Source organism: Talpa occidentalis, unplaced genomic scaffold, assembly GCF_014898055.3.
Source record: "Talpa occidentalis isolate TD23 unplaced genomic scaffold, MPIMG_talOcc4v2.1 talOcc4.11, whole genome shotgun sequence".
NCBI lineage: Eukaryota > Metazoa > Chordata > Mammalia > Eulipotyphla > Talpidae > Talpa > Talpa occidentalis.
In genome coordinates this window covers 97,159,617-97,180,016 of record NW_023601104.1, presented here as the reverse complement: position 1 = coordinate 97,180,016, position 20,400 = coordinate 97,159,617, and the positions used below count along the sequence as shown (strand labels likewise).

Sequence of the window (20,400 nt, the reverse complement as noted above, 5' to 3'; positions counted from 1 at the left end):
AGCTTTACAAAGAAGGGTCACTAGTTGACTAGCAGTTGAATGCTGAGCTCTAGGGTCAGATTTAGGTTTGAATCTTGATTCTGGCATTTCCTGCTGCATGACCTTGGAAGGCACCTCTTCTCAAGTCTTTATAAACAATAAAGATCATTAAAAATAATAAGCCTATCATCAGTATGATAATTAAAGGAATCGAACAATGTGTGAGTGTCTAGCACAGTACCTAACACAGAATGACTCTCAAAGCCTGGCTACTGTGAGCCCTGAACAAGCATGTGGTCAGTGGTCATTAAAATGTAGGTTAAAGAACTATCTTCCCCGCAGAAATGAAGTATTTTAATAAAGTGAATAAATCACCATGCTTAGTAATTTCTCTTTAAAACTGGTTTACATCACATTTTTGTACACAATATTGAAAAAAATTGTTGCTCTTGTATTTCAACATAATATTCTTATATTTTGTTATATCGGGGGCTGTCGTGAACTTTTTTGGGTTGCATGTTTCAGTAGCAGTTGTGTTTTTAATCTGGCTCTTTTACAGGCATGTTCAATCTTACCAACTAGTTCTCTAAAGGTAAGTTCCAATTTAATTTGTTCTGGGGTTGATCCTCCTATAAATTCAGTCTTAAATTCTAGATCTGTGAATGCTAAATGAAGGATCTCCTTCTGAAGCGACTTCTTAAACCATGGTCCTCTTTCTTGATCTGATCGAAGATCAGGTATTGGGAAGCGTACAGAAAGGTTTAATGCTGGTGTGGCAACTTGTACTGATATCCGACAATTTGCAGGATTATGTGAATCATCTAGAAATACTTCAGTGAAAGCCTTGTGCTAAAACACAAAACATCAAAAATACACTAAAATGTTATATTAAGTAAATAAACATAAATGACATTAGTATTCAACATTCCAATAGGTATAATCACTATTTCCTCACTCAGTATATAAAGCATTCAAACCCAATTCCATTATTCATTTATTACCATGTTAATAAACCATCACGAAATTTTATACTGGAACAGTTATTGACAAAAGTCAAAACTACTGGCAAACTTAAGCTCTAACATAAAAACACAAATTAAAATAGAAAGTGAACCAAAGTAAAGACACCAGCACCACAGAAGGCATATACATCTTACTATACACTAAAAAGAATAATGTGTTAAGTTATGTACCAACTATTCAATATGGTTAAAGATAACCATAGCAACCAATTTCAACCAATTGAAGGATTTATCCACCAATATTCCACTTTACAGACTGAATGTGAAATTGGATAAACTGTGCCAAATGCAAAAAGGTTCATTCCTGAGTCATTTTTGTATCTCCAGGACTAAGTCCAATGCCTGATACGTCATCAGTTCTAAATAAGTAATTACTAAACGATTCACCGTGAACTCCCCACCTAACCTAAGGGTATGATCCTATCAAATGATTCTCAGAAACCAAAACACGTATGCACCATTTACTCAAAGTCATGTTATAATAAAAGGATCAAAGAACTTGCTCTTCAGGTAAAAGTCTGTTGTATTTTTTTTTTTCTCTACAATGTATTGAAGCTTAAGCTTTAGCCTACGGTTGGTATTAACACTCCTCAATTTCACAAATCAGTCTCTAATCTCACAGATTAGAAAGTTCCCATCTTGTGTCAGAAGAAACTTGGATTTTTAACAAGACTTTGCTCTTTCTCCCCTTCTTGGCTCTCTAGTACTGAACCCCTCTCAGAAAAAATAACCCAATATATTAAATCATTATCCCAACACATCCATGGCTAATAGCAAATACAGACACTAGCCCCACAGAACTGGAAATAACTAGCAACTGTGACAACATAAGATAAAGAATGCTGATTTAACATGAGTACAGATCACTAATTAAGGAAGAAGCAAATAAGCAGAAAATTAAAATATATTTTCCCTTTTCTTTTTAACAAAAATTGCCTATTTTGTTCCCGGTCCTATAGGCTCCAAATTCCAGTCCCAAAGTCCCTAATAGACTTCTCGCAAATCTGACTCGCCTGCTTTGCTTAGAAAGGACACCAGGACCAGATCTAGGGAAAAGTGATAGAGTGACTTGCTCAATAACAACAGTATTATAAATATTATAAATGATGTTTCCATTTTCAAAACTGTATCTTATATTGCATAGGCTACATTTTATAGGTGGTTTAACAGTTTATTGAATAAGTGACTAGATGAAATTTTGTGAGGATCATAATTTATAAAATTCCAAAAACACATAAAGGAAAGAAAACCTATTTCTATTACTCTAACATAATCAGTACTATCAACTGGTATATTTCTACCTATTCTTTTCTATGCCTCCCATTTTATTTATACAGTTATAATAAAAGTTCATGTGGAAAATATATTCTACTTTTTCACATACTTCTTCATGAGCACTCTTTGTGCTGTTGCATCATCTTTATAGCAATCACTTAAAATAGCCACATAAAATTCCTCTCAGTATATTAGCAAAACTTATTTAACTACTATCTATAGATAAAAGGTCTCCAATATTTCATTAGTACAAATAATGCTCTTTTAATAAAACATGCCATTTAATCTATTAAGAATACTTGAACTTAGAAATGATCTTCAATTAGCCTATTAATTAGCTATAATTATGATTAGCACTTGCAATTTTTAGGACACTTACCAGACTAATATGCTTATTATATGAAGTATACATGTGAGATGCCATCATCTCCACTGTAGTGAGTTTCTGTGGTTGAAGCAAGGAATTCAACCTGTCCACAATACTGATATCCAGCTCACAAAATACTGGATTTAATTTAATTTGTAATTCTGCCTTCTGAGGAACAGAACTAAGTCTTGCTTGGTTACCCTTTAAAAAAAAAGAAAGTAGGAATATGATCACTAAAAATAACACAAAATGAAGTGAAAAATCTGACAGTTATAACAAACTACCTATCAAATCAAAATTTAAAGATCTCTTACCTGGGGTCCTTTATTCTCAGAATGCTTATAATGAAGCTGAAGACACACAGGGGGATGGGAATCAGTTCGTTCTTTGGAATGGAACATTAAAAGCTTAAAAATGAAGACAAATGTAAGATATTAACCTGTAATTAATACATGAATTAACAGACATGCTAATATAGTAGGAGAAAGAACTTTTTGAAGTCAGAAAAGCTGATTTTAAATTTCATTTTTTGTCATTAACAAAGTGACTCTTAGACAAATTAACTTCTTAGTACCTCATCTGCAAAAGGTAGATGAGAATTCAAGTAAATTAATGCCTAAAGAAGTGCTTGAAAATAAAAATAGTATACAAGGATGAAGTAACAGTAATAAATGCTATTTTAATAGCTTTAAAAAAGTTTCTCTAGGACACATTTATAGGCTAGGGAAAAAATCATATTAATAATACATGAACACAAGACATTTCATTTGTCTTAACAGCACTAAGCACATAGCAGGCATCCAGTAAGTATATGCTGAATAACTGAATTCTTCCAAAATTAAGAGTGATTGGAAAAATGAATGAACTAAAGTCATTTGGTCCTGTCATTTGCCTGTCACTCAAAAACAAGTCAACTCTAAAGCGTAAGTTCTAACAGACTCTACTAATAGTCTTCAATGCCATACTCAGAATCTAATTAAACAAAACTCAAATGTATACGACTTCTTTACCTGTTTTTTACAGAAAATCATTGCTACTCATACAATTCTTAAAAAGCAAGATAAGTTTAAAAAATAATACTAAAGGAAGAAGCATATACCTCTGTGTAGTGAGGAGGAACAGAATGAAAATCAGTAGGAAACAGGCATTCCAAAAGTTCCATTTGCCCAATGGACATGTCAGTATTAAAACACCGGGAAGCTGATCTCCGTCTTTGTTCATAGGATACTTTGATGCCAGTACCTATAAATCTATTATTAAAAATGCAGCATTTAAGAATATTCATATACTTGAGTATAAAAAACATATCAAAGAATAGTACACAATATTAATAAAGTATAACAATTACCTATTTATTCTGACAAGTTCAAGTTGTTACTAAAAACTATTTTTTTTAATTTATTTATATAATTTTACATTATCATTCATTTTGTACAAGTTTGATTTCCCCTCTCAGGTGTAATCCCTGTAAGATTCCCACCACTAAGACACCCGTGTACCGTCACCAGTCTCTTGTGCGCTTCCCTCCTCTGTTAAACCTAATATTCCCCAGCAGAGAATTTAACTAGGAAGACTGCTTTAAATTTCCCATTCCCTTACAAAAGCTAAAGAAATCAGTTCTGCAGACAAGAAATTACCCAGAATCAATTTATTTCCCAACAGTTCCCTTCTTTCTTTCACATTTTAAAATCTTCACTGCAGTGAGTAAAGTTTTTCAAATCTATAAAACATATGTAATCATTTCTAAAATTATCTAAAAGCATCTCACAATATTTTAAAAATTTCAATCAATGAAGCTCAAATGAGGGTCTACCTCTAGTTTTTGTTGCTTGTTGTATTTCCTACTGGCAGATATTTGAAAACTTGTCAAAACTGGTAAGAATGACTATGAAGTATGACTATAAATACTGTTACGAACCTGTAGGGATTTTTTGCTAGGTATGAAAACTACTTTGCATATTAATTTTAATATTTAAAAAAAAGATAAAGGTTAAAAAAAGCCCAAATGGTTTCTAAAAATATTAATATGTGTGTGTCTAAACCAATGTATTAAATAACTATGGCTCAACATTTCATGGGTCACTTTCATGTTAAAATATCAGTATTCTCACATTAATAATCTTATACTTACAAATATCATTATCTCCTCATCTATTAGGACTCAATCCATGAAAAAAATCACAGCTATTTGGATAGTTATTTTATTATTTTTTTTTTTAATAGAGGCATTTTTATTTATTTATTTGTTTGTTTGTTTGTTTTTTGTTTATACATGCACTGGGTACAGTCAGAAGCGCGGGAGGGTGAGAGAATTCACCAGAGCCAGAGCGGGGAGCAGAGCAGGCGGAAGGACCGAAGTACACTGCTGAGGGGAGCAGCGGGCGGCAGGAGAGGTCTACGCGCCATGTGGGACCCTCCTCCAGTGGCCGGGGAGCAGCCAGGGATTGAACCGGTGTCGCAGAGGCTGCGGGCAGCTTCGCAACCCAGCGCTCTACCGCTGCGCCACCGGGGAGGCCCTGGATAGTTATTTTAAATGAAAATCTGCGATGTAATGATGTGAAAATTTAAGATGTATGTAGCCTGCTACTTTGATACACCCATACACTGTAATATGATCAGCATTGTGCAATAGTTTTGCTATCTTTTTAAAGCAAAAATTTTAAATGTAGCATCCAAGCTCAGGACTAGCCTTGGTATCATTTCCCACCCCATGGCCAGTGGCATGTGGATTACTTCCATGTCCACTCTCATTAGTTCATTCTACCTTTATCCTCACTGCCTTCTCTGCTAATCCAAAAACACTAAAAACTGTTTTTATGATTGTAATGTCAGTGGGGATGATGGCAAAATGTAGTCAAAGAAATTTGACAAGAGCAGGGCAGGGGCCTAAAGAAAAGTCAGAAAGCTCCAGATCTTCTTGATCTCATATTTAAATTGTTCTGCATGCCAAATAGCTTGAATGAGTGAGTCTATGGTGAGTGTCTCTGAGCAGTGCAAGAAAGCCTTACTCATAACATTCACTTACAAATAAACTGTGAATTAGAAAAACAAATGGAAATGAGCGGGTGGGTATGTAAAGAGGTCCACATTTGGTTCTTTTGCAAAGACTGTTAATAAGTGTTTACCTAAGGGGCTCCCCTGGTGGCGCAGCGGTTGAGTGCTGGGCTGCAAAGCAGCCCGCAGCCTCTACAGCACGGGTTCAATCCCCGGCCACCAGCGAGGGTCCCATATGGCACGCAGACCTCTCCTGCTGCCCGCTGCTCCCCTCAGTAGTGTATTTTGTCAGTCTGCCTGTTCTGTTCCCTGCTCTGGCTCTGGTAAATTCTCTCACCCTCCCGCGGTTCTGACTGTACCTAGTGCTTGTATAAATAAATAAATAAATCTTAAAAAAATAAATAAATAAATAAGTGTTTACCTAAGATGATCATGAGAGCAAGCTTCTGCAAATACTGCTCGGAAAGACTTGAAATCTTCAGTTGAAAATCTTGCTGGATCAATCTTTTCTATACAAGTGAAGAAAGCTATCGCCATAGATGTCAATGGATTAAGATTCAATGATGTTTCGGGTGGGGATAAAGGATCAATGTGAAGCACAGAGACTGAGAAAGTTCCCACAGCCAGTCTGAAAATAAGTTCAGGCCTGGATTCATCCACTGAAACAGACCTAGAAGGGAGAGCTGAAATACATGTATTAAAATTATATAAAGTATAAAAACAATCCATTATAACAAAATTCTAAAACATTTATCCATATATCAGTTCTAAAAATCAGGTGAAAACACAACAGTTTGAGAGGTATAAAACAAGTAAGATAAAATAAAATGTTACCTCTCTACATTTTATATCCAGGACCCTCCCCTGATACTTGAAGTATGAAAGAGATGTATAATAGGGGAATGTACAAACAAAGCTTTTGCATTAATAAAAGCATATTGAAAGAGTCAGAGATTAACCAAAAACTGCTCACCAATTTTTCCTTTAAGCCTCAATTAAATTTTTCAGAGAAGAAAACTAAGGTACTCTTTTAAAGGAAAGTATAAAGAAGTGAATCAAAAATCAGGTGGTTGACTGAGACTCTTAAATTGCAATAATCATATGAAATGTATGGTGAACTTTTCACTAAAAATATTTCAATATTTACACAAATGAATGGTTATTTTAAAACACCTGACAGCAAGGTGCTCAACAATGCTTCATTTTCTTTCTACACTTTGTTAAATGGAATAGATGGTAAAAAATTATGGAAAAAAAAAAAAAGCACCTGAATGGTGACTTTTAAAGAGATAATTTTTAAAATTATTACATTCCAGTGGAAACTACCAACAAATGTCATTTACACTTACAAGTCTTCTGCAAAGATGCTGGGTGAGCTAGGTTAGATGGTAATGTGGACCCTCTTCCTGGCTGTTCTTTATGATGATCAAGGAAATCTCCCCATGTTGGCTGAAGCTATAAAAGAATCTTTTTTAAGCTCATGAATAAAATGCATAAATTTAGAAATAACTTTTTAAAGAAAGAACAAAAATTAAGTAATACTTTACCACAGTAGTACTTAAAGGAGACCCTGCTGGAGTATTTGTATAGGTACTGGTTAATGATAACTCAAGGTCCATATTTGGTGGGTCCCCAAGAGGTGGAAGAGAAGAGAGACTGTGGGACATGTCCATATCAGCCATGGAGAAGAACACTTCTTCTTCTAGAGAGAGTGAAACCTTGTCAGTTGTACTCATAATCCCGTGATTCATATCTTTAGAGTAAATTAATATACATTAACATAATATTTTTCTTTTAGATCATCTGGAATACAGCAATGCCTTCAACGTTATGTTAACTTTCAACACAGTCATTTCTTTAGAGCCATGTTATTAATGACATAGTAAAAACTCAACTGAAGATGGGTTAACAAAAGGTCAAGTTACCCCAATGATGTTTTTTATTTAATATATATATGATATGTAGTATTACATGCAATGTTTTTCAGTGTCACATGACAATTGAGGAATTAAAGTCCAGATTAAAATATTATAAAGATCTTGCAAACTCCTTTCACATGCATCTACCCATTTATTTTTTTAAAAAAGCTGAAAACAGGGCCTCCCCGGTGGCGCAGCGGTTGAGCGCTGGGTTGCGAAGCTGTCCGCGGCCTCTGCGGCGCCGGTTCGATCCCCGGCTGCTCCCCGGCCACCAGAGGAGGGTCCCACATGGCGCGCAAACCTCTCCTGCCGCCCGCTGCTCCCCTCAGCAGTGTCCTTCAGTCCTTCTGCCTGCTCTGCTCCCCACTCTGGCTCTGGTGAATTCTCTCACCCTCCCGCGCTTCTGACTGTACCCAGTGCTTGTATAAACAAAAACAAACAAAGAAAGAAAGAAAGAAAGAAAACATGCCTCTATATTTTAAAAAAAAAAAAAAAAAAAAAAAGCTGAAAACATTATTAGATTCTATTTATATTTTACTTCCTTTTTTTTGAAGGTTGTTTACCCTGATGCACATGAAGTATATAATACCCGAATTTCTTGAGTAAACCTAAAATTTTTAGTTTGGTTCAATATTCTCTACTTAAATTGATTATTATTTATGGTATTAGTGCTCATATGCTCATATACATTCTGAAACAACTGCAAATATAAGGTAAACTAGATAAAGATTACATTTTCATATAATTGATAAATTCATAAGGGCTACTATTTAAAGGAATCCACTGTAAATTATGTGAATCTGACAAAATGAATAATTACCTCCAATATTTTCCATATAAAGCTACACTTTTGTAAATTGACTTTCTACAGAAAAAAAAAGCCCTGATTTACAAAATAAAAGTACACAATCAAAAAAGGACACCAGCACAAGTGCCAGTACATCACTGGAATTTGGGGGTTAGGTCAACTTACCAGCTCAAACCTCCTCACAGTGTGAATCTTTGTTCTCTCATTACTAAACTCCACTTAACAGTGGCCAAGAGTAAATTTACTTTGCTCTACTATGATACTGAATGATTCTGATGTCAACTTTATGAGGTGCTTACCACGGCTAGAAGGTGTACGAGCCGTTTCTGTCTCATAAAAGCTTTGCTCTGAAGATACACCCACTGGGAGAGAATCTTTTCTCAAATAATACCGGTTTAATTCCATCTGAATTCGATATTCATCTTCCTGCTGCATGGGTCGATTTTTTCTCTCTTTATTAGCTAACCCCATTTTGCTAGAATTTTCTAAAAAGAAAGCAAAACAGTAATTAAATGTGGAGTCAGTTAATTATTTCTTTTCCCAAACCCACCATCCAACTGCCATTAAGTTGACCCAATGACAACTTAACAGCACAGTCAATACAAAGCCCTCACTATTTGACATCAACCAGAGATCTAAGCAATAGCTTTAAGCAGCTAGGTAGGAATCACAAAGTGTTGTCTTTGAGAGATGAGGCACTGAAAATATTTTTTAAATGTATGCTACATACTGTGTTCAAGAATTGTGTTACTCAGTTGTATGAGGCACTATCCCCAACCCAGGAAATAAAAGTCAGATCTTTTTTTTTAAATTAAGAATATGATATAAATAACCTGAGTTCCAATTTATGCCATGGTAGCACTATTTGAAAGAGCTAATCAAATTTAAGTATTTAGGATTGCTATTTACAATAAATCTTTAACTTCTCGCATTCCAATATAATAGAATTTTCTATATACAGAATTTCTGTATTTCAACTAAAAAATTTTAAAGAATGAAAAGCAATAACAGTTTACTTGCCTGGTCCGGCAACAGCTGCTAACAGATCCAGTAGCAAGTGCACCTGGCGTGGCGACAGGAACAGGTGAACAGAGTCTATCTGCCCGTCAACATCCAACTTCCAAAAGAAAAAACAAAATAAAAACTATTCAGGATAAACATCCACAAATTCCAGTTTATTTTAAAGTACTGATGAATAATGATTATTTAATCTTAGATTTCATTTACTTAAGATTCCCTCTACTAATTCACACAATCTCAATGAAAAGACTGAAAGGTCACTAGACTGTTGTTCTAAGAGCAAAAATCTCCCTGAGAAAGTCCATGTTGGCAAGTCCAATGTCACACTTTGTGCCACTTAAGCTTCCCGAGAATTTAAGGAACTGAGGAGGCCTTAAGAGAGTCTCCAAGAAAGAATGTCAAGGAAGCAGTAGAAGAGGATTCATTCCCACCATTATTTCAAAAGACTTAATCTTTAAAGCTTGATTCAAACCAAGAGCAAATACAATCGACTTTCATAAGTTTGCCTATACATCTCATTCCTTAGCAGGGCACATAAGGACCTTCTCTACCAACAGAATCTCTGAACACCTACTGAAATCCACAAAGCCCACCCTCTGGCAGGGCGCAGGGGGAAACCACAGCAGAAATACTGAAGGAAGAAGATGTTCATGTGGACTTCCTCTTCTTTTCCAACTTATTGCATATTTTTCCTTCTAGAATAAAAGCCTCATCCCACTCTCATCTCATTCCTATGGAGTATACACTGACAAAAGCAACACCTCTATTCTTTACATCACATTCTAAAGAGTTGAATACACCTGCCTAAACTTTTCCTTCACCTCTTAGTTCTGCTAATACTAACTCCTATTTATGGATTTTGTAATTTTAAAAACGCAAATTAAAATAAATAAATCAGGACCTCCCTGGTTGTGCAGGCAGTTGAGCGCAGCACTGTGAAGCTATCCGCCGCCTCTGCAGTTAAGGTTCGATCCCGGCCGGCCGAAGAGATACCCACAGGGCAAGGCAGACCTCTCCTGTCTCACCCGCTGCTCCTCTCAGCAGTATATTTCGGTCAGTCTGCCTGTTCTGCTCCCCGCCCTGTCTCTGGTGAATCCTCTCACCCTCTCACACATCTGGCCTGTACCCCGGTTCTTGTGTACATAAACAAAAAAATCTTTTAAATAAATAAATCAGGCAAAGATGAATTACATGGTGACTTTGAGAAATTTCCTTGAACTAAGAATATAATGAACTTTCCAAAAGTAATATTAATAATTACTATCACTTTTAATTTTTTGTATTGGAGCACTCTGCTAGGAGCTCTTGCTATATTTCCTCTAAGTATTGTTCCTATTTAACAGATCAGGAAACAAGTTCATAAAGTGATCTGCACAAGGACTACAGAAATACAAAAATTAAATCAGCTAAGCTAACTACAAACTCAATGTAAAATGGTAATTGAAACCCAATGTCTCTAAATTTAATATAGGCAGTTCCCTACTTTTATATATAATGCATTCCTGCAAACATAGGCTAAAATGGACTTACACACCATCGCAGGGGAAATAAGTCTTACAACCAAAAAGTATGAAAACTTCCAACATTTTGATCACCCACTTGAAAGACTTAAAGCCTAATGAACTAGTAAAGAGCTGATACTTGGAGCACACTTACGTGATGCCATCTTTTTCTACTAAGATTTGCATTGTTTCTCAATGCAAATATTCCAAAACTTCTATTATTCCATTTAGTATGAACTTTTATTAATTAAGAACACAAACACTCAAGTTGTTAGATGAAAATCACCATACAGGCAAAAACAGTAACATCTCCAAATGTTAAACACTGGCTAACAATGCAAAAGTCTAGATGTTCACTTGTCATGTTATATACAGATGTGCAAAATTAACACCTAAGAGGCATTAATGCTAATCAATACATATCAATGCATGAAATCTGGGCTTGCACACAGATCAAATATGCAAATATTGAGGGCTATAATTAATCAAAACAGAACTATGAAAGTTATTGGTATGGTTCTTCCTCATAGAGAAATACCATCCCCAAAGGCTTCGCTGTATTAGCCTCCCAAGCAGGTTACCATGGCAGAGATTTCCCCGTCATGCTATTCCTTCCCCACACCCCCATCACGCTATTTTATGAGCGGCTTAAAACCTAGTGAAGGGATTTTGTCACATACCAGGTATAACAGAGCAACAGGAAAAGGGGAGGGCCCATGACCAGTAATGAGAACGTTGCCATCCTAATCATGACTTTCTCCAATGGGAGTCAGACTTGCCCAGCCAAGGAGGATTTCTGGAGACCCGTCAAACCTCTGAAAAACTTTGTACATACATTCGCGCGTACTCAATGGTTCCCTCTGCCATGTTTCCACAACTATTTCCATTCCCCTTCTTAAAGTTCTTATTAAAGTAAAGGCCTGCATTCCACTCATCTCTGCATTTGCTCAGACTTCACAGGGTCTGGCTGTAATAGTCACCCAAACATCTAGCACTAGTTAGATCAGCAAATAAGCAAAAAAGTATAAACCTTGGTATCTTCTTAATTAAACTTCAATTTACAGAGACTATATTGAAAAGTAGTTTTAAAAGGATAAATATAGCACTTGACAAATACACTTAACTGACTGATTCTCCAACAGACTGCTTAATGTTGCTCCCTAAGAAACAGGAATAGCCATCTTTACAATGTCTTCAAAAAGCTACTATGCATCATGAGAAGAGTCAATTCCTTTTCATAAATATTACACAACTATGAAAACAAATATTCTGTTCAAAACACAGAGATGGATATTTTTATTTTTTTTATATACATATACTTAAACATCTTCTACAATTTCTTGCTTTGCAAATCTCTTTTTTAAACTTTTTAATTTTATGACAGAGGTTCTTTAATAAATTCCTAGTTAGGTGAACTAATGATTTTTGAATTGCTAGAATGAGGGAATGAGTGGAGGAAGCAGCTCTAAAACCTGAGTTAGGGCAGAGGGTAAAGGCAGTTCTCATGTGAATTCTGCAACCTAGTGAGGGTAAAAATGCTGACCCAAGAATACCAGGTACCCTGGAGATAGAATAATCTACATTAGCCTATCAGTGGGTCACTGCATGTATCAAAGAATACTTATAATTTTATTTTGCTCTTTACTAATGAAAATAAAACAAATACTGACCTTAGCTCCAGGAAGTACTTCATTCTGTTTCAATGTGAGACTCAACTCCAATCTACCAATTAGCCCTCCAATCTGCACTGGGTCAGAGGGTGCTACCTCTGGTAAATTTCTAGTTAGCTGTGGGTGTGGCTCATAAACAATTTTAGGATTCCAGCTAGGTGACAACTTTGGCTCAGTTTCCTACAATAATGCAATAAGAAAAAAGTGATTCTTTAAAATACTTTAGTGTAAGTAAATTGAAATGCAAACATAAAGTCAATTTAATAAGAGCAAGATATATAACATACAAAACTCTTATTACAGTACAGTGGATAGATCAGTATCACACAGCCAGCATGAAACACAACAGTATATTAGCACAGCATCTTCATAATAAAGGCAAATCATAAAAAAGAACTTCATGGGCCTCCCTGGTGGCGTAACCAGTTAGGACGCAACCTATGAATCTGTCCTCAGCCTCTGTAGCACGAGTTCAATCCCCGGCCAGCGAGGGAACAACCCACATGGCACAGCAGACCTCTCCTGACTCGCCCGCTGCTCCCCTCAGCAGTGTCGTTTGGTCAATCTGCCTGTTCTGCTCCCCATTCTTGTCTCTGGTGAATCCTTTCACCCCCAACACCTCTGGCCTGTACCCCAGCTCTTGTATGCATAAATCTTTAATAAATAAATAAATAAATAAATAATAAAAAGGAACTTCATGAAAAAAGCACATTCTCTGTCCAGGTTATAGCAATAAAATTTAATTATCATTCTATAAGGAAATATGGCCTTCTAATAAACAGATTTGATATTTACAAAAAAGAAAATTTGATTTTAAAATAATGTAAAAGATAAATTATGGAATGACTAATTTATAAAAGGATTCTCTGTCCTTGGAAGGGACAAAGAGTTCCCGAATTGGAAGTTTTTTTCAGATATGGTTTCTAGATAAATTTTCAGAAATTCACTATGTAAGATAAGCACAAACACTGCTTATTTCCTGCCTATACCATAAAAGGGTATTAGATGCTAATATACCATTGCCCCAGGACATAGTATTCAATGTTTATGAAATTAATACACAGTAAGCTGGCAGGCAGAAAGTACATCTGCCAGTTTTTTTAATCTCTGAAACATAAGTCCCAATACTTAATATTTGTATTAACTCCCAGATCAGATGGGAATTCATTAAAACATTATACCCTAGCAAAGTTATTTAACAGTCCTCATTTAAACTTATAAAAAATCTATGATTTCACTTTTATGTTTTTGTTTTGTTTTGTTTTGCTTACCACTGGTGCAGTTGAACACACTGGGGAAGATTTTGCTGATGCAGAAAACTCATCCCAGAAGAGAGACACTCCAGAGAGCTGAAGTAACTTGTGAGCAAAAGCTGTGGGCTGATGTACATTAATTCCTAAGGACTCGTCAGCAGCTTCATCACAGTATACAGTTCTGGAAGTCAAAAACAAAAGCGCATTTGTACAAGACCCCTAGAGAAACCCATGTGCAATTAGAGAAATGCATAGTTTTTTAAGCTAAAGGGATTTTTCAAGTGTTAGCAGTCCATAGAAAATATAGTGTGTCAGCACTACCCACAGAGTTAACGATAGTAATTATTTTCATGAAGAAACTTAATCCCAAGAAGGATAATTTTATGAGGCTTCAAAATGTGGGGGGAAATTAACAACTTCCTGGAGTCAGCTCCAAGAAAATAATTCCTGCACTCCCTCACAGACATCTCTGGGTAAAAGTAAGACAGCATTTGGCTTCCGGTCACAAGTCTGACACTTCCTGAGTTCTTATGACTACTACATGAATTTATGAGACTAATCTTCACTTCAAATAAATCCAGAACATAATTCCAAATGCATGAGGTTTTAGATATTTTTAAATATACCATTTAAGGGAATGTAACCTAATTTCAGAGATTCATCAAGAAAACTGTTTTGCCCATAGGCATGTTTGGTGAAAGACAGAAGCCACAAAACATAAGCTTCAAATCTGGTAAAGGCCACTAGTAGATATGGGCCACAGACGCGACAGAGTATGTATCCATCTCCTCCAGCAGGTACAAAGCGCCTTTCTACTTATTCTGTTGAACCTTCACCTGGCATGAACAATTACCACAGCAAATCAACATTCAGGTGTGACTGTTTAGATCAATTCCTGCTTTCAACTTATTTATAGGGGCTCCAAGTGGGCATACACAGAAAAATGAAAGTGAAGTGTTTATCTTTTAAGGATACTAGAGGTAGCCCTTACATCAAGCACAGCAAAGAAAAAAGTCTTTCGCCTTAAGTAAACTGCCTAAACAGTGCATTGTTTACATGACAAAACTGAAAAACTCCAAGAGGTGCCTTAAATTTAGTAGCACTAAATATTCATTATTTCAATTTCATATTAATAGAGAATTACTTGCTTTGAATTCAACAAAGTATTATATACAAATATATCCCAGCTGACAGTTTATGTTTTCATTAATAGGATTAAAATATGCCTTGTAGAGTAGCCCCCTCCTCTAAAATTATGCAACATATTAATTTAGTATCATCACCTCCAATCTCCAAAATTATCATGAAATCTAATTTGAAAGTCATATTAGATTTGTTTATAAAAGAAAAGAATAAGGTCACTTGTTTTCCAATAGACGCAGTCTTACCTTTCTATTCGAATTTCAAGTGCAGTTCCAGTTTTGGAATTTTCTGGCACATGCTCAATTCTCAAGACAGTGTCTATAAAAGTGACTTTCACTCTTCTCAGTACTAGCGTAAACAAACAGGTAACCATCAGCATAAGAGATAACTGTATATTAAATAAAATCTTCTAATGAAAGGAACAAACAATATATTAATCCAATAAGAAATAAAACAAATTAAAAAGATGAATTTCTTTGCCTTAAAAATCCCAAAATCTTTAGTTTTATAATAAATATTTTGCTTTATTGAGCGCTTACCCCACCCCATGTCTATTTCAACAGAGACTTGGGGCAACGACTAACACTATCGGTGATTTTAATCCCTCCATTATGCAAGATGCAAGTATAATAAAATAAATGAAGGCAGAACCATGGTATAAACACATATGAATTAAACTGAATATAATATTTAAATAACCTCTATTCTAAACTTCTGAAGTGAGGACAGTAATTCTTTTAAAAATCACTCCAGTGGATTTCTTTACACAAGATTAGTAAATAATGGTACAGAATTACTAAATAAAATCTAAAATTTTGGAAAATATTCAAGAATGCCAAACCTGTTTCAATGGTTTCCGCAAACTTTTCAAGTCCTTCAAAAGGCTGGGATCCTTCTCCTTGCTCATCTGTTAGTTTCTGGCTGAGACATTCTTTTGCCAGTTGCATACTGCTAGTCATGAAACTTGACCAATACATAGGCTCAGAACCAGTTGCTGCAGAAAACAAATTAATCCTAAGTAATTTCTCAGTTACAATATAGTCACTTCTTAAAATAACATGTTTTAAAAGGATATTTAATTTTCCATGAAATATGTAAAACCATGGTATTACCCAGAGATACAATATTTTAAAAATTACTCTTGAGATTTAAACATCACCTTATAATAACTGAGGGGGGTAAAACCCAGATCACTGAAAAAAGTCTAGAGACATGTGCTCTCATGATCTATTTTTGCCAAGTGTTAATTCATATAGTCATTCCACAAGGAACTAACAAGCAATTTTACACACATGTGGTACTGTCCTAAATCTGCAGAGCAGGGGTTGATAAACTATTTCTGTAAAGCATCAGGGGGTATATATATTTTAGGCGCTATGGGCCATTGGTGTCTCTCGCATTTTTCCTTAACTCTTTCAGCTTAATACAAAAGCAGCCATAGAGAAAAAATACACGAATAAGTATGGCAGTGTCCCAATAAAACTGTATTTACAAAAACATGTGTCAGACCGGATTTGGATGGCAGGCCATAAGTTAGCTATAGGGTACCAAAAAAATAAAATAATTACGAATTCTGCTCTCAGAGAGCCTGCAATATATAGTAGATATGACTAAAAAGAAAAATTAGTAGGCAACAAATGAATGCCATTAGAACACACTATAATAACTAGAAGAGGTTAATTCTTCTAGCTCTGGGAATTGATCAGAAATCTGACAGAGACAGCAGCAGCTGACCTGGGTTGTGACAGGTTAGTATACCCATAAAATAGAAAAGCATCCTTGGAGGAAGAAGCCCATGAACTGTGAAAAATCCTTTCCAGATCTCCCCTTCTGAGAGAATTCCACCACACTTCCTTACATTATTCCAAACAAACTGACAGAAATCCACCATTATTATCTTCCAGTGGAATATTTTTAAAGGGGAAACTATTTTCCATAGGTAAGTATTGTATCTACTCATGAGAGTTAAAAGATAAGATATTCTTATTAATCAAATACCAAAATATGAGTAAGATTTCCATGCAGATAACCAATTTTCAAAATAAAGGTACAAAATCCTACTATGTATGATTTAAACTTTGGTGTTTTGGACAGCACATGGGGTTATAATTCTTCAAGTGTATCTTTATAAGTACCATTTGTCACTAAAAGAAGAAACTTAAGTTACTACTTTACTAGCTTGTAAAATACATACACACATACCTTGCAGTAGAGAAAAATAAGATCCAAGATAGAACAGTGGTTAAAAACAGAGACCCCAAAACTAGACTGCCTGGGTTCAGCTCCCTCTATCCACTTAACAAGCTAGGACCCTGCACGAGTTATTAACCTATGTGTGCTTTAATTTCCTGTTGTGTAAAATGGAGATATTAGAATAATATCTGGTTAAGTTCAATCACCCGTGATGGTGGTGACTTTCAATTTTCTCCACTATAAAGCAAACTTTTATTTATTTGTAAGAAGTCACTGGAGATAGTCTGATACTGTCAAATATCTAGTTCCTTTTACCAAATGATATTAGCATTCATTGATAATTCCTGCCTAAATCAGTTTTACTCTCATTTCTTTCTATGTTTACAAGTAGGTATTTTACTGCAATGAAAAGTTCTCCCTTCTCCCTGCCTCCCTTCCATATCTATTTATAGTAACGTGGACTTAGGGTTCTTTTAATTTAGTGTCATCATTGTCACTTTTCTTTTTGTTACTCATGTTTTCCCAGATTTGGCCAACAGGAGCCCCGTAAAGCCAATCCCATAACATTTCTCCATCAGTATTTGAGCATTTCCTTGTTCTCTGGTGTAATACTTCGAATTTTTAAAAGTCACTTTAGATGACTGGTAACAAATAATTAAGCAAACAAAATCACCTCTACATTCCAGTTGCTGTGAGCAAACAGAGTGAGGAATAAAGCTCACATCGCAGTACAGTCACACGTATCCTACCCTGACCCGTCTTAGTATTTTATCTACAGAAAATCTCACAAATATTCAATTTAATTGAATTTAATTAGAATACTTTCCCGATCTCTGGAGAATAAAAATAAAATAAAGCAAACATATAACACACCTACCTAGGCGGGGTCTCGGTCGAAAGACCATCTCTAACCCTCTCACTTCCAGCGCACAATTATCCTGTAGCAAGGAGCCCCAGGGAACTGACAGAGAAATTGACTGTATGAATCCTTCAGTGACTTCTAAAGGTGCATCTGCTGACTCCAGGATCTCGTTGAGACACTAAAGAGAAATACCAAGTGCATTCTAAAGTCACAAGAACTCAAAATTGTTAGCTCATTCAAAGATGCCGAATATGCTTGAACATGTTTCAGGAACCATGAATATAAAGAAAGCAGGAACAAAGATAAAAATGATTCCCCGGTCTCACTAAACTTACAAGAAATGTTACCTTGAAAGACACATGTAATCATGCTGATTACATGGCAAAGGAAATACATTTTTCAATTTGAGTATGAAATGGAACCAAACCAGGACATTCAAGGCAAGTCACCCAAGGAAGTGCTATATGCTATTACTTTAAGTGGAGGCTGGAAGGCCCGTTAGCCACATGAAGTGATCCAGCCAGAAACAACAGCATATGCAAAGAAAGCAGAGGTGAGAAAATATGCGCACATACTTGAACTCCACAGCTCCTTAAAGGAGAAAAGCTACCTTAGGCTTTGGTGCAGTGCACAGGGTGATGAGCCAGGGATAAGGCTACACAGACAAGGGTGAGTGAGGTCCAAAGAGCTTTGTACAGCTGCCCCTTGAACAACAAGGGTTTGAACAGTGTGAGTCCACTTAAAGGTAGATTTTTTTAACAAATATATTGGAAAAATTCTGGAGATTTGTGGAAAAATCAGTCAAAACTATGTTGTCTACAACTATTTAAAAAAGCGCAAAGATTTGTCATCGTTGCATAAAATATATGTAGTAGATAATGGTCCATTTTATCATTTACTACCATAAAACACACACACATTATATAGTTAAAATTTAACAAAGTTTACGCACACATTTACAGATTGCACACAGCACTGTTCGCCACAGAGATGTTAACAAACATGCAATCATAACTGCCTAAAGTTAAAGTTACTACTGGAATAATTTCGTAGCCACCTCAGGTTGCTATTGCAGTGAGCTCACGGGCTGCAAGTCTCTGTGCTGTGTGATGCTAATCATCTCCCTGCAATTCATCTCACCACTAAACAGTAAAAGCTATACATGGATTTTTCAACTAGGGAGGAGGACTGGCATCCCAAACCCCCATGTTTGTCAAGAGTCAACTATAATTCACGTTACAGAGTATAAAATCACGTTACAGAGTATAAAATTTAACTCAAGGGTAATGTGAAGCCACTGAAGGATTTTAAGCAAGGACACCATGTCAAGTTAGAATTTGTTAGTGGCAACTCCCCCTGCCAGGGAGAGCATTTATTGGAGGAAAGCAACACTCAGGCAAGAAGGTTGTTACAGGGCCTCCCTGGTGGTGCAAGGGGTAAAGATGCAACCTGTAAAGATGCAACCTGTGAAGCTGTCTGCAGCCTCTCCAACGAGAGTTCGATTCCCCGGCTGGCCAGGGAGCACTTTCCCGTTTGGTGCAGCAGACCTCTCCTGACTCACTTGCTGCTCCCCTCAGCAGTGTATTTCAGTCAGTCTGCCTGTTCTGCTCCCCACTCTGTCTCTGGTGAATCCTCTCACCCCCCACACCTCTGGACTAAACCCAGCTCTTGTATGTTACAAGTAAAAGAAGGCAGAGAAATTGGCTTGGCAAAGACAAAGACACTGAGGACAGTTAGAAGTAGATGAATCTCTGTTACATATTAGGGGGTAAAGAAAGGAAAGAATGATAGCCAGGCTGCTGGCCTGGGCAGTTGCCAGATAGCATGCCCTTTATTGAGAAAGAGAAACCTGGAGAAGCAGCAGGTTAGGGGAAGAGGAGGAATTCCATTCCCCAGAGTACAGTTAGGTAGACAGGTAGGGCACGCTGACTATTGAACAGGAAGCAGCTGGATACCCTGGTCCTGAAGGCAGAAGGCCATGTGGGTGGAGAGAGAGAGGGCACTGGTAAATGAAGCCACAGAGTGAAGCGAGAGCCACAACCAAAGGAATGGGTAGAATTATGTTAAAGAAAGGGGCTGAGAAAGAGGAACCGGCAAAGTAAAGTATAAAAAAGGGAACAGGTATAGGAGGCAAATCAAAAGAGCTACAAGTACCAGAGAGACAAGTATGTAGAAAGCCAACAGGACAGCGCAACAAAAGCAGGCAAAAACTCAAATATTTTTCAAAGTCCACAATGTATCATAATAAATAATATGGTGAACGTTAAGAAAATAGCTTTAGAGTCAACAGTTCAGGAATTTAAACTATCATGCAATATAATGTATCCCCCAGTATAAGATGTTTAAATGGGTCACACCTATATACAGTGTTATATGCAGGTGTGCAAAATCTC

General features: G+C 36.2%; 1 protein-coding gene across 1 annotated transcript in view; it reads right to left on the bottom strand.

The window, feature by feature from the left end:
• ATG2B (autophagy related 2B) overlaps window positions 1-20,400 on the bottom strand; it is a 63,641-nt gene that overhangs the window by 38,968 nt on the left and 4,273 nt on the right. The window contains exons 2-15 of the mRNA XM_037503944.2: window positions 18,023-18,185; window positions 15,794-15,946; window positions 15,198-15,300; window positions 13,828-13,990; window positions 12,557-12,736; window positions 9,385-9,481; window positions 8,664-8,849; window positions 7,185-7,339; window positions 6,987-7,092; window positions 6,059-6,320; window positions 3,743-3,893; window positions 2,958-3,050; window positions 2,656-2,844; window positions 555-828 (exon numbers count right to left, since the gene is read on the bottom strand). Coding sequence (XP_037359841.1) covers window positions 555-828; window positions 2,656-2,844; window positions 2,958-3,050; window positions 3,743-3,893; window positions 6,059-6,320; window positions 6,987-7,092; window positions 7,185-7,339; window positions 8,664-8,849; window positions 9,385-9,481; window positions 12,557-12,736; window positions 13,828-13,990; window positions 15,198-15,300; window positions 15,794-15,946; window positions 18,023-18,185 — 2,275 coding nt within the window. The remainder of the gene's footprint in view (window positions 1-554; window positions 829-2,655; window positions 2,845-2,957; window positions 3,051-3,742; window positions 3,894-6,058; window positions 6,321-6,986; window positions 7,093-7,184; window positions 7,340-8,663; window positions 8,850-9,384; window positions 9,482-12,556; window positions 12,737-13,827; window positions 13,991-15,197; window positions 15,301-15,793; window positions 15,947-18,022; window positions 18,186-20,400) is intronic.